Genomic DNA, 15,704 nt, shown 5'->3' on the forward strand with positions numbered 1-15,704 from the left:
TTCATCAGCAAGCATTTCTTCCAAAGGCCACATGGCTCTCTTGAAGAATCACCAGGTCTGTATTTAATCCATTTTGAAGACTAAACTACTTAATCCATTTTGACCTAAACTGACATTTTGGGAAAAGAGAGGATGCCAGACTTCTTGTTAAGGCAGCCTGTGGTTTCCTACTAACACTTATTTTACATAAAGCTTCCAAATAGTATACAAGCAGGCAATTCCCTAGAAGACTTGGAACAGGGTTTTCACATTTGCAAGAGAACTTGCCAAAGACCTATAAGAGATCTTGAACAGCACAGGGACAGGAATATAGCTCATTTGGCTGACATACTCAAGTCCTTTTCTACTGTGAATGATGGTGTCCCTTATGATTAAAAAACTGTTTGAGCCCTACTGCCAAGGGAAAGCTCCTGAGTATCCATTTCTGCAAGGGCAGAACACAAGAGTGAAATGACTTTAGAGCAAAGAGGTATTTAGAGAGGGTCCACCACCTGAACGAAGAGCTGAGAGCAAGTGTACCAGAAGGAAGTAGAACAGCAACGAGCTTGCTGGCACAGGTCTAACTTGGCAAAGTACATTGACCATGGACTAAGAAATATGCCAAACAAAGAACTGTCCCATTAAGTGGAAGACCTATCACTTCTCATTCATCACTAACAAGAAGCTCAGTGTCTGAACATCTCAAAGCAGAAAAGCTGGAGGAGAAACAGTCTGCTGGATTCTTTACTCCCAGGGCAGGAAACCACTGTGGCTGCCTGATCTGGTACTTTTTTGGCAAGCTGTCTTCAGTAGGCTTGATCACACCTGTCAGCAAATCCACAAGTTTTACAAGCCTTCCCATCCTGAATGCCAACAGGAAAATGTCTGGCAGAATCGTTCCCAGCACAAGGAGAGAGAATTCCAGGCTAAGCAGGACACTGCTATTGCTCATATAAGTACTGTTTCACCTGCCTTCCTGGATGATGATGTTGCACTTCCAAAGCCACCAAAGCACATTTCCTACATTACACGGAAAATGCCCAAAACTGAGAAATTCTTCTTTTGAATATTGGATGGGTCCTTTCAGTTGAACAGCATATCTGGGCTGTGGCAGAATTACCCATTTCATCCTCAAGAACCATCTCCATGACATACATAATGAAGAGCCAAGCACACGGGCATCTGAGGTATAATTCAGCAGGTGTCAGCAGGTCAGAAAGCCAGCAGCATGGCTAAGGAGTTCAATTTTCTTGGCATCAAGGCAGAGTAGCCTCAAATCCTTTCAGGACCCAAGAAAAAACCTGTATTTTGCCACCTACAGGTAATAGGAAAATACACCTTTGTCAAGCAACATGCTATGAAAAGGATCTCTGGGATCTTTTAAAATATAAAAGGCAGTTTAAATGAATGGAATTTGCAGTATATCTCAGACTTTGCTCAATACAATTTCTATCTGCACTAAATTCTAGCTGGTCACAAAAGACTGAAGAGGAGAAACTGCAGTAAAAACTTGCTTCAAATGCAGGTCACTGACATGACTTTGGAGATTTTTGTGGAAGGGAAATAAAAAGCAACACAGTTAAAGAAGCTGCTGCTAGTTCTTCCCCCAAGGCTGAACTGCAACTTCTGAATATGGATTAATGGATATTTGAGAGTCAGAGAAAAGGGACAAGCAGGACCAACAGGACGGCAGAAGCACGAGGTGAGCAGTGAAAGCCTGAAATACCCATCCAGTGCTTATGACAAAAAGGCAAGAAATGGCACTCCCACTGACTACTGACTTGGAATGAAGTGGTGAGCACAAGGATTTGGGACTGTAGAATACGGAAGATCCTTACTACATCAGCAAGAGCAAATAAACTATAAATTTACTCCAGAACTATAAATTTACTCCATGGAGATGGCAATTTTGAGGGTGGAGAAAAATCTTACGTGTCCTTTAGGCATCTGCAAAGTAGATCCTACAGAAACTCGATGTCAAAGAGCATCAAGGTTTTGTTGTAGTCATAAAGATCCAGGAAGTCTCTAGGATAAACAGAATAGAATGCCCTAACTGGGCTCTCCAAAGACCATGGTTCTCTGTACAATAATGCTTTCTAAAACCAGGATTTGTCCCATAATGACAGTGTGCCTTTAGACACATCTGTTCTTGTAAGTGTCTCTAGCAGTCGTTTCTGATCAATGTTGGATGGGAGAGTGGACTGCCCAGGCCTTTTGTCTGACCTAGTGTCATTGTTCATATAAAGATTATTACAGGAAACTCCTCACTTCTGGAAGAGACTATGGCCTTACTGTTTAAGAAATGTATTTGGCATCTGCACTAATGTTCTTGATTAGGAGATGCAGGATTTGTAAAAACTGTATTAAAATTCTGACTACGAATACCGTATAGAGTAAAAAAAGAAGGGAAATAGATGGGTATGTAAACGCGCCCCAATATTTTTCAAAGCTGAAAGGAGATTGTATAAAGCAAGGAATGACTGAAGTACTCTGGTTTTGGCATACTTAATTTTAATTAAGTTTGGCAATATAGGAGAAAGAGAAAAAACAGTGTATAATTTCTGGGGTTTTAACCTGCTTTACTACGGTAATTTTAGATTAACTGAAAAATCAGTGAGTGGTTATTCTGTTCTTATCTCCCTTCAGCTTGTTTTTACTGCAGAGCATGTAGAGTGAAAGTCTACATGTAAAAAAAATTTACATTAAAAACTATCTATATTTAGTAAAATATTATTAAAAGCCCATATTGAAAGCCCAACCTAAGCATTCAGTTTTGGTACTATGTGTGTTAGTCTTGCATGCAAAAAACACCATGCTTAAGGTTAAAGGAGACTACATTATAATTAGGTATTTATTTATATTTACTTATTTATAACACTTACTATATGCAATAATAACAACAACAATAAATATAAATGAGATTAATTTCCTTTATGGAGTCTTTTAGTGGTATTTTCTGATACTATACAGTGGTATATTCTGATATATATTCCTATCAATTCTCAGTTACACTATGACAGTGTTGATCCAGCCCTATGGAAATATTTTCAATTTATTAGGAATTCTTAAGATCACTACTGAAAACCAACAGATTTTCAAAACATTAGTGGTATCTTATTAAAGTAAAAATATTTAAGGCAGCTGGTTTGCCATGTATATCTTCTTCCAAATTTTCTATTTGCTTCGCAGATCACATATGATATTACATGAATAGGAACATGGAAAAATTAGTCTTACAAAAACCCCTTACTAAAAGAATTACTTATTCATAAAAACCTTGTACCTGAAGTGTGGTGTATTTCCATAGAATTATGTAATTTTTTTTCTGATTGTACATGAAACATCAAAAAAGCAGCCACTTCTTTAACAGTAAACAGTTGCTTTTGTTAGACTACCCCCGCCCTAAAAAAATGCGGATTTCCCTGTTCTAAGATCATAATTACTAAGCATTCCTCATTACACTGCTTTAAAGCCATATCATGCAGAAAAATCCTGTCAAGGGTTTTGGCCCTCATTTTTTATCTTTCACAACCAATTTCACAATACTGACAGTTAGAATAATAATAATAATAACAATAAAAGTCATCCAGATGTATCATACACCTCTGATGAGGGCTCTGGGTGATGGCTAATCCTTTCGAGCCATGTGAAACAGTGCAGATCTACAGTAAAAAATTAATCTACACAGATCTTCTCCAGAATTTCACAGGATATTTATATATACAATAAGTGCAGTGTGGATTCCAGCAGAGACATGCATACATACATATACACACACACACACATATATATATTCATTTCACCAACAGAAATGCTATCTCCAGACATTAATTTTATTAATGAGAGATCTTTATAAGCTCAGTGTACACTTATAAAAACAGCCAGATATGCATACACCTTTACAGATGAATAATTACATAAAACAGGGTCCTTTACTGTTCTCAGCTCTGCAAAAATGCTGCAGTCATGAATTAAACATCACCTTCCAAAGTTCTCTGTTTTGTGCCTGCTCTGCCAAGGTTTCTGGGAACACTGATTAGAATCTGAATAGCTTTACATTACCTCCAACCTTAGGCCCACCAGCTGATCCTGGCTTTCTTGCACTGTTTGAAGGATTTCCTGGCTTTTTAGGTGCCGGAACCTTGAAGGCTGAAGCAGCTGATGATGGCCTATTTCCATCCACTGACTCTTCATCATCAAAGCTTTTATCTAGAAAAAGATATGTTAAATAAAAACACAGCTATTAGAATGGGTGTATTTTCATTTCCTAACAAACTATTTTCCTTCACATTTCACAGAAATTCACAAAATGCATAAATAAAACCAAGTATTTATCAGTTTGTCCTGTCTCTGATCTAGGAATAAAATTGGGAGATAAACAGCATTTTCCACATTTGAAGTTCTTATAAAATACTATTTTGCCTTCATAATTAACCACAGCAGAACTGAGCATAAAAAATGAATCCTACATATCCACTCCCACAAAGGAAAAATATCTTTGTACCGACTGAATTTTTTTAACCATTTCTTAACGTTTTCCCAAAAGGAAAGCCCTTAATATAATTTTTATCATTCCAGTCTACCAAAGAGAAATGCTTCTCCTTTTCCTTCTTTCACTCATGCATGCATTTTCTGCTACACATCCTCCCACAATGTGTCTAACTAGCACTCCCTGTCTCCTTCCTTCCACCCAGATTTTTCAACTTACAATCACAGATCCTCTTGCAGATCAGTCGCCTCATTCCTCTGATAGCTCTTCAAATCCCCTCACCCAAGGATGGACCCAGCACCTCACATGGCCACATGCAGTAAATTCTTAATACTAATCAAAGATTCCATCAAAATCTGCTCGCAAACACCCTAGATCCACCACTGAGATTTGTGCCGGCATCTTTCTCTCCCTTCCCTGCACTAGGTGCTGCACAGCCAATGAGCTGCAAGGTGACATCATCTTCTGGGAGCCAACGCCAGAGGAAAAGGTGAAAATTCTCCATGCAAATAAATTAATTCCCACACATGGTATTTGCCACTATTCCAATCCTTCGTCTAAAAAAATTAGACAGGCAGACAATATTCCGGGGCTTGCACTCTCTTTCCTATAATTTCAGGTTTGTGTGTTTTTAATCATGAAAGAAATTCATGTCTAGTGACTAAACAGTCTCAATTCAAAATATTATACCTTAAAAGAACCCCAACATATTCCAACCGTAGAACATAATGTTTTCCACACCCACTTAGGAAAGAAGGATTCATCTATAAGCTTGAGAGCACAGAAAACATCCAGCCTATGATTCCTATAATAAATAAAATGGGCGAGGCTGAGACACAGCTGCACTACAGCAATGAAAGACCAATTTAGCATATTACCTGCTTTAAAACCTGCCATTTGTTAAAAAAAAATAATAATTGCAAAACTTCATCATCTCTGGAATGGTTAACTGTTTACCCTTTGCTTGTTCCCAACTTGGTCCCAGGGAAATGTCAACTATATATAACAATGTGACTTCCCAGAGGAAGGCAGCTCGCATTAAAGGGTACAGCAAGGTTTTTGTCCAGCAGCACTGGCAGCACCATCCAACGTCAGCACACTCTGCATTTAATGTGTCCAAGATCACTGCTGCTATAGTTAGCACATTTTTCTAGCATTTGCCAAAAGCTGTGTTTTGCACTAATGAATCTCCATGATCAAAGAAATAATCCACCATCACAAGAAAAATAAGGATGCATATTGACAATTTTCATTATTTCCTCCTCTCTTGTAAACACTGATTTTTAACTGAATCTTGGTAAGAGTAATTGTTTGGATCTGTAAACTCTCCGAATCGGAGGAAAAAGCATCAGCCTTCCCCCTCACTGGCCTGTGTGTTGCCATGGAAACAGCACTCCCGCTCACCATACGGGCTGAGCCAGAATACATTTTGATTCCTGATGCTTTTACTCTCACTATCTTAAATAGAACCAGACATTAAGATTTCAAGCAAGGAAAACCACTAACACAAAGGCCAGATTAAGTGAAATGACTTAAACACTGCCACAGAAAAGTAAATGGCAAGGGTTAATACATAGAATACCTGCAGCATTACAGGTAATTTCAAATTAGAAATATCTTGCAGATTTTTGAACAGCATGATCAGATCAACACTGACACGTGAGTATTAAATCATGAAAACAGACTAAAAGTGAAAACAGGCTTTGCAAATAAAACTGGTTCTGTTGCTGCACTTTCAAATCTGATGAAGTAACAAGCAAGACTTTCATGCTACTACCCAGCAGCTCTACAATGCTGCACTAATATGCAAATATTGCACAACCCTTTGAAACAATAGTTATTTGCAATACAATCCTAAAAACAGAAAGTGAGCATTTGCTCATTTATGCAAAATCTCCTAATCAAGAAAAATCTTGACAACCCCAAACAACTGTGTACTTTGGGAACCAGTGATTCAGATGTAAGAATTTTAAGGAGTACCAAAGATGGGTAATTCTACAAGTTATTGCTGAACCCCAATATATGCAAATAGAATTTCATAGAAAAATGCAAATGTTTTGACCTACTAACGTGCTGTGTATATTAGAGGATACATTAAATAATGTTCTTTGTAATACTGTCAAATTACTTTGCCTAGTAAAAGAATATTTTTTCATACATTTAAAAGATTGCGAACACAGGATTAAAAATCTACACTATGAAAGTTTTATGCAGCCCCTCAGTCCCATAAAGCTCATCTTTTTAAAATAAATGTCTTTTTTTTAAGATACAAAGAACTGATTTAAACCACTGATATATGGGTATTCTTAAGCAGACTTCTCATAGTTTGTTAAAATAAGTTAAAAATTGCTGTATAGTTACTTGAAGTATTCCAAAATAACAGTACAGTACCATAAGCATGTAAAATTAATGGCTGTAAAGGATCTGTTTGAATTCTATTAATGCGAAAGTGATAATGCAGCTGAGCCTCTTTTTTCCTGGATTTGTTTTTTTTAAATAAACATAAGCAGGAAAATTTCATACTGTCTTTTAAAGAAACCAGAGGTTTTTCCCATTCTTTTAGGTTTTTACACTTTTATTTCCCTAAGATTTACCATCAAAATCCCAAGTGATCTTGAGGGACATTCAATTTTCAGAAATATAACTTACACTGTGAGGATCCAAAACCTGAAATCTGTATTTATAGCACTTCATGAAAACAGAGCATTATATTTGCTTCCCCTACAATGCGCCTTCCATGCACTCTGGGTCATCTGCAATGATCCACTTGCTGGTAGCTCCTGTAAAAGCATTTCCATGTACTTCAGCATGGAGGAGCCCAGCTCCAGTTGTAAGTGCTGCTCCCCAGGGCATAATCAAGGAGCAGTTCCGCTCAATCTGGCTTTACTACCGTGCCTTTGGCTGGCCAAAGGAGCAGGGATGGAGCTCCTGACAGCCTGCACAGAAAGCATGGGGATTACTGTATTTCAGTATCAAACTGTGCCTCTAATGTTAGTTTTAGGGAGTCTACAAACAAAATATATCTCTACAACAGAAGTCATAATAGCCTAAATATAATTGGTATTTCAAAAAGCCATCTGAGAGACACAAACTTTTTTCATTCTAAAATGGCTGGATAATTTTCATTCTAGGTAATTTTAACACTTTCAGAGTATCAAATTTTATGTATGCAAATATACCTAACAGCTGAGAAAGCATTATCCAAATAGTGTTTTAAAACAAAGCTCCAAAGTACTAAAAATGGAAAGCTGTATGAATTGCTAGCAACCCACAGAACATGTTAAAGGGAAAACACAACAAATTAAAGACACTACGCCTCAGTTAAATCTCACAACACTGTTCCTGTACTTGATATGTAGTATTTTAAACCATAGTGGATAAGGAGTTTTGCAGGTAAGCATACCATACAGAGAAAAGCCTGGAATCCTGTACTGCCAAAAGCTCCTGAAGAAACCCGATGAGCAACAAATGCTCTCACTCTGGTACAAGCTCTCTTCCTGATGAGCAACTTCAAAGCAGGAGAAGAAAAAAAAATTCAAGAAAAGGTTGCTTTTACCTTCACAAAGCTAGGGACTCAGGATTCAAAATCCAAGCATTAGAAGTTTTCTCTTTTAATGGAGGGCAGAGTTCTGCAGCATAGAGGATGATCTGCAGGTACAGTGCACCAATGAACTGCTGTGCATTTCTACAAAATCTTTGACGAGTTGTCTAAGAAATCTTTCCAGTAAAAAACCCTCCAAACCAACCTGCAGGACAGTCAGAACTCAAAAGTCCACCACACTTTCAGAACTTAGAATTTACCAAAGTTATTCAAAGATTAAATCCATCCAGACAGACCAAAACTTGAACTATCACAAAGCATTAAACACTAAAATTCCTAAGAAACAAACTATGCCATTTGAACTAAAAATAAACAAGATATATGTGCTATCTTCCTGCCTTGTAGCATTACTCTTGGGCGCCAGATCACAAATATGTAGTGTATATTTTCTGAAGTATTCAGAGAGATCAAAGCATAAACATTTAAAATAAGACTTGATATTCAAAGAATATTCTTGAACTCCCAATATTTTAAACTTCAGAACAATCTACTTACTGTGATTTGCCTATACAGCAGTAAAAATAATTATGTGTCCAGTAAATGTAAAGATATATCCAGTGACAAGGAGAATCTAGAGAAAAATCTAAATTTTTTCATATCCAGAGAGAAAAAATATTTTCTTTTCAAAGAAGATTTAATTAGAATACATTTATTGTTACTGCAACTAAAGCCTCCACCTCAACTGGTTTGAAGATTCGTATTCTGGTATCTAACATTTTGTTTGTCATAGTCAATAACAGAAAAATTAAGCAGAGTATCACCTACACAGCAGTACAAATACAAGATCTATATTCTACCTGTGCTACTCAGCAGTAGAAAATCAGAAGTCAACTGACTTAAAGCAGATCCTCAAGTGACACCATAACAGCAAAAAAACTGGATCCCGTGCAGTAATACTTAACTAAAGTTGGCAATAAAAGCAAATCTGGATACTGTTTTCAGTAGCAACATTTTATATATCTAACACAACTAGGTCTGTAAATACCACCTTGCAGTATTTTACTGTAGAGCGACAAGAGTAAAACTAGAGAATACAGTATATTTAATATTTACATATATAATAAATTGCTTTTAAAGTGACTTCTGTTCAAAACATTTGTATCAATTTTACTTCAATAACTGATCATGATAAGCTTTGCTAACAAATGCTGGTTTTTACCTACTGTTGACACTTCCTCTTTCACACTACAAAATATTTATGAGACAACTGCAAAGTATTGCTTAAGCAAAAAAACTTCAATTAGATGAACTCTTTAAATTTCCAAGTCACTCTCCCTTTCTGTGCCTACCATGACACCCACTGCCAGTCTTCCTTCAGTGACTTACAAACATGGACTGCATCAATTAATTGGAACATCTGGGACTGGATCATTAGCTCAATTCCAGATGAGCTGGTGTGGCCTACAACAACTTCTGTCAAGCATGAAAATGAAGCCGCAAGCACTACACATGCATCAAGTTAGCTGATCCCTCTAATCCATACTTCAAGCCAATGCCCCACATCATTTAGTGAGAACTTTATCCCTTACACATCAGGCATTCCATACAGTCCAAATCTGTTTGTCCTGACACAAAGGACAGGATTCATTTGCCTAAGCACAGTCATCTAAAACCAGTTTAGACAGTCCTGGGCATCCTGTCTGGTGGCCAGCTGACATTCCAGAAGGCCAGATATTTCTTGCAGTTCTTGTCTCCTCTGTCTGCTGTGGATACTTCAAGGCACCTCGAGGGGCACCTATGGCTGGACAGATAAATTTCACCTAAGAAATTTCAGATCTATCATAAAGGCATCATTCCTTGGCATTTTCCCTGTGCCACAGCAGGTCTTGGGATCCTAATCCATTAGGAGACAAATTCTCATGCCCAAACAAAACAAGCTTCCCACAGTGATGGAGCATGACTCTTCCTGGGACCACAGTGGAGGCGCAGAAGTAATGTGAAGCCACTTGCTGATGGATTTAACTTTACTTCATGTTGCCTCCTTTGCTTCTCTTTGCCTTCCTGAAGGAAGCAACTGTACCAATGACAGTGCTATCAAATGGTTCTCTTCTGTGCAATACATGCTGCTGCTCATCAACAAAATCTCAAACTCCTACCAGAAGAGACTCCCTTTTCTGCAGTAACCTCATAGGGGATGGATCAGCTTAAAAAAAAACCCAATGAGAACAGCATTTGAAGAACAACAAAACTTGGTTCAAAAATCCCCCAGACTTCTTAAACCGAACATATTATTTCACATGCTATTTTTTCAGGGAGTTCTAGTGAACTAGTGTCTTTAAAAAAAAACGAATTTCAAAAAGGCAGCAAGTAAGGGGAGCAAGAGTTAGTAACAGGAGTAAGGCAAATATTTATCATTTAAAATCTGCTGTTGATCTGATCTCAAATTTTAATAAAGTTCCCCTAATTTTTCAACAAGCAAAGCAAAATACAGCTCTTCTACATTCCACTGATCAGCACTGAGAGAGGTTCACACCTGCTTTTGGATTCTTTTTTGTTCTGCTGTATGCATTTGGTCTTTTTTAAAAGATGACCCTCAATGAATAAGACAAAAAAAAGAAGAAAAATTAGAAAGGAAATACTAGACCTAACAGACCTTTTAAAAAATAAATATTTAGGAGGGGCAATGACACATGCCACAATAATTATCCACATTTAATACAGGCCTATTCTAATGACATTAGTAGTTTATCCATTCTGCTCCACAGTTTTATGAAGGACTATGTTAAAAAAAGATTAATTAAAAAAAATTTAAACGTATCCCCAGTGTTATTTTCCTAACCCCAAAGAAAAGACAGTCTTACAGTTTATCTTACTACTGCCTGGGTGGAAGGTAATACTTAACTACAGGTTTCAATTAAAGCTGCAATAAGTTCAAATAAGCAACTGAGCTAATTCTGCTCCCAAAGCTTCATTCCCATTTCTAGCTGTAGAATCTCTCCTGTAAACCCAAGTACTTTTCTAATTTTACCTATTAAAATTTAAGACAGTTTCTGCAAATCTTGCCATATTTTACATTTTTACAATATCTGTAAAATTACCATAGTCCACATGTTTAAATTCATTAATAAATCATTTAGTCCTTTCTAAATTCTTGCAATGGGACTTTCTTCTGTTACAAATGTGTAACATTTCCCAAATGTTACTGAACATTTCCCAGCAAACTTACTGAAAACGCAATCAGTATCACTGTACTTTAAAAATCATCAATTTTACTTTTTTTACATCCTTCCTGAGCCAAGTTCAATAGCCTTCTGACTCAACACTTAACAGTCTACAGCCGATTAGCAAATGAAGCTCCACTTTCTAAGTAAAAGGGGGAGAGAAAGATAATTAGGTTCTCCAGAATTCATGACACGGTCAGCATCTAAAATAGGATTCAAGACTAAACAGCAAGGCTTGAAATAAAACTACGTAATGTTACTGTTCTTCAACATCTGTACTATGTTACTGCTTTAGGCCATGCTATTTGGACCACGCTGCACTATGTCCAGCACTGAAATGTTAACAAGTCAGGTGCCTTTTAGCCAGGGGGAAGGCAAAAAGGTGTAGGAAGGACACAGACCTGCCTTGCATAAGAAATCAAAGACTGAAAAGAAAGTTTTTGACATTTTGAACACAGAAGTGAACTCACTAGCTGTAACACAAAAACTGATGGGATATTATGCTATTTTAGCACCAAGTAAAACATACCTACCACAGCACAAATGTTTTGCTCTCCTATGAAATACAGAATTAAAGATGAAAAAGACAGTAACTGCTGAAGCACTCAAGATTTCTGCTAAATGAGTGAGTACTCCCTCAGAGACTTTCCCTATCCAGACACTGATTAAAATGAAAGCAGGGAATTCACTTTAAAAAATGATTAGAAAAGAAATAAAAAGAAAAAGCTCTAACAGAATTTTTACTCAATGCCTGGTAAATTTTTGTGAGTCACTTTACACCTAAAAGACTCATAATTTCTTTCAAAAGTGATGGTTTATTTAACTGTTGTACTTGTCTGAATTCAGACCTGACTTGTGGCCAAACCCTTGATTACACTGCTTACGTTGCCCTCTAAAAATGCTGCCACTTCAAGTATCTTCTTGAAGTATAAACTCCACTATTTGCATTTCAAATATCCTGTAAGCCAACAGCCAGTCTTTGCTCAGTAGGCATGGTTTAATTACTGTGTTTGTCATCTCTAGAAGTAATTTTATTTATTTCTTTACAAACTTCTTTTGCTTATACATCAAGTATCCAACTCCCAATAGCACCAGCATTTTCTTCAGTGAATCTAATGACATATTTTGAAACCAATATATTTATCACAAAAGTAGGCTTTATCTAGAAACCATTACCCATAAAATGCAATAATATGGCTGGCATTATTGATGCATATATGTTCAGAAAAGCAGCAAAAAATACCACCATATTTACCCATCTGCAGCTAAGTCAATCAAACAACTGATACCCATTGAGAAACTATTCAATTCAGGAAATTTCCAGTACTTAATTCAGTGACACAGAAGCACTTGGGCTTAATGACTTGAATTTTCAAACTATCAATTACATCACAGCAAGGGTAAGAGAGGCACTCATAAGTACCACGTTCATTCATCTTTAACGTATATCAGAAGTGTATGTGATAGGGAAGGGGCACTGGATATATGTAACATCAATGAGAAGGTTTACAAACAGGGAGCTTAAATTAGGATTTACTATTAGAGCCTAACAGTGCCAAATGTAAGTCTACCATCAGAGAGATCATAATAGCAGCTAACATTTGCATTAGTTTTGAGTGTGGCCAATTTCTGCATGTTCAACTCAACTTGCATGTTCATGTAATGTAAAACAGCAAGGCAGAATGATAAAACATAGATCCTAGAAGTAGAAAGTGCAATATGAGCACACAGCAGATAAAATGTTGAGAGATTATTTTTCTGCATTTTAGATCCAGGTAGTTTAGGAATTAAAAGTTAGTATCTGCACACGAAAACATGCACATCACAGCATAGAATGAAAGGGGTTGTTAAAGGCCTTTCAGCTCACTGACCTACCTGATCTCTGCCTCACATAGAAGTGAGATTAAGAAAATATGGCAAATGATTTTATTCTCAATGCTGCCATTTCACTTGTGGGTTATAAAACCAGTAGTTTGAAGAGGCCCAACTCTCCTCAAACTGGAACTCTTAATATAGAATCATATAATGGTTTGGGGTTTAAGAGACCTTGAAGACTGTCTAGTTCCAACCCTTCTGCTATGGGCAGGGGACACCTTTCACTAGACCAGGCTGCTCAGAGCTCCACCCAACGCGACAGTAAATTCCTCAAGGGATGGGGCATTCACAACTTCTCTAGGCAGCCTGCTCCACCCCTCAAATGAAAAATTTCTAGTCTAAATACATCCTTTTCAGCTTAAAGCCATGCCTTTGTAAAACATCCCTCTCCAGCTTTCCTGTAGGCCCCCTTCAGGTACAGGAAAGTGCTGCGAGGTCTCCCTGGAACATCTTCTGCTCAGGGCTGAACAGTCCCAATTCTCTCAGCCTGTCTTCACAGTAGGGCTGCTCCAGCCCTCTGATCATCTTTGCAGCCTCCTGTGAACTCACTGAACAGATTATCTCCCTTGCCCTGCTAACCACACTGCTTTTGATGCAGCACAGGCCAGAATTGGGTTTTTGGGCTGCAAGCCCACACTGACAACTCATGTCCAGCCTCTCATCCACCAGCACCCCAGAAGTTAAAAAACTAACACCAGATCTGGAAAATCTGAAGTGCTTGGTATATGGCTAGGCAGCTTTAGTAGCTGCCATTTCTCTAATTTTGTGGGAACATGATCCAACCCCCAAATAATATACAGAGACTGTTTCTCGCAGTGTTTCTAATGAGTTTGTAAAAATTGACTCAACAATGCAAAGAAATTTTAAACAAAAGCAACCTACACAGAAATGTAGAAAGTCTGACCTTTAAGTTCAATAGCAAACCTCACACTGTGTAAGTTCATTGATCAAAGGGCTTTTATGAGGTCAACAAACAAAACAATCCATAATGATAAAAGTATTTTTTGTAAAATAGAAATCTACTCATGCACATTGTTTAGGCAATCATGGAACACCATGGAACTCTTGACATCTGATGAAAGCAAAAATACTTAATTTGAAGGAAGCAAAGTTATTCTGCAGGCTATTAACAGCTTTGTTCTACATTTTCAGCCCTTCTCACTTTTCCTGAGGCTCCAACTATCCATAATTTTGAGAGTTTTTAAGTGTTTCTCAGTTGAACAGAAAAAAATTCCCATCAATTAAATACACATGAAGAGGTACCAGAAAAATTCTGGCACCATGAAAATCTTGTTGTCTACAGTCCATATAGATGGGAAATTCCTGTGAGCTGTAAATTGTAGTTACTTCTTGTCAGAGTCTACATACATAAGCTGGTTTTCAAAAGGCACTTTCAACTTATCGACTGCTCTTTCCAGCTGTTGCTATATAAGTGTATTTTGATGAACAAGCTGGGCAAAGAAAGCAGACAAAAAATCCAAAATACAAGTCTTTAAAACTAATATGCTTTTATACATACAATACACAGAATGGAATTTCTGATTCAGGTCAATACTACAGGAGACCCTTCATCTCTGAAGGCATTTCAGACACTGAAATGATCCAAATGTAGCTTACTTGCTCATCAGTATTTACCACAGGAAGACTTTATTAAAAATAACATGTAACAGTAAGGAAATACTCCTGGTATTTCACAGATAACAAAGATGAAAATAAACCCTGCAAGGCAAATAGCCAATCAGTCAAGTGGAAGATTCTTGCAACATCTATCAAAGGAAACCCTTAGTAGGCATTAGATCTCTCCTGTGGCTGTTCACAATTCAAATTGAGCTTTTTTTTTGTTTGTTTGGGTTTTTTTTCCCAAAATGTAGCTTAAAAAATAGTAAGAATAACAAGCCCCTACCAAACAACCAAAAAAGTGCAACATTACCAGTAGTCTGGAATAATCAAAAATATGCAGATAGAACAGAAAACACAAAAAGATTTTTTTTTATTATGTAACTTGTTCTTAAATCTAATAAAAACAGACTCCAGCACTCCAGACAACCAACACTTTTAGATGACAGATTAAACATGTCTGGAAATCTTTTCAGGGAACTCATATTTCATGTTTAATGAAAACAACAACAACCACCACCCCCCACAAAATTCCTTGACATTTTGAAAATGTCATTTAGAAACAGGAAGACAAAACTTGTAGTTATAATCCTAGAACATATAAAAAATTCAGGTGCACTTATCATTCTAGAAACTATGCTGGTTTTGAGAAAACAACTGCCATACGTTTGCAGCTCTGTTTTTTAAATTAAAAATGCCCTGAGTTGCACCTTAAATTCTTCCTTGAATTATTTTTCCTATTCACATCAGTCTTGAACCTTGCTGTATTCATCTGTTCTCTCAGTAGTATCTTTTCATATAGCCCTTGGCTTGTTTACACATTCCCTCCCTCTCCCACTCAGCTGCTTCAATTTCCCACTGTTCCTTTACTGCTATTAGCAACAGTACTTGCACTCTACAGACAAAACACAACTCAGAATCTACTTTAATCACTGGGAGTACCATATGACCTTACTGTGAAAAGTAGCTTTGCACTGGTTTG

General features: G+C 37.2%; 1 protein-coding gene across 28 annotated transcripts in view; it reads right to left on the reverse strand.

Annotated features, from left to right (window-relative positions):
* CLASP2 (cytoplasmic linker associated protein 2) overlaps positions 1-15,704 on the reverse strand; it is a 140,706-nt gene that overhangs the window by 80,011 nt on the left and 44,991 nt on the right. For 22 of the 28 annotated variants that reach the window (XM_077786454.1, XM_077786455.1, XM_031503912.2 and 19 more), the window contains one exon: positions 4,042-4,188. In XM_077786454.1, coding sequence (XP_077642580.1) covers positions 4,042-4,188 — 147 coding nt within the window. Of the gene's footprint in view, positions 1-4,041; positions 4,189-4,687; positions 5,011-15,704 lie in introns of those variants that run through there. The other 6 variants (XM_077786488.1, XM_077786504.1, XM_077786475.1 and 3 more) reach the window with 5 other exon arrangements.

This window comes from Lonchura striata, chromosome 1 (genome assembly GCF_046129695.1).
Source record: "Lonchura striata isolate bLonStr1 chromosome 1, bLonStr1.mat, whole genome shotgun sequence".
NCBI classification, from domain to species: Eukaryota; Metazoa; Chordata; class Aves; order Passeriformes; family Estrildidae; genus Lonchura; species Lonchura striata.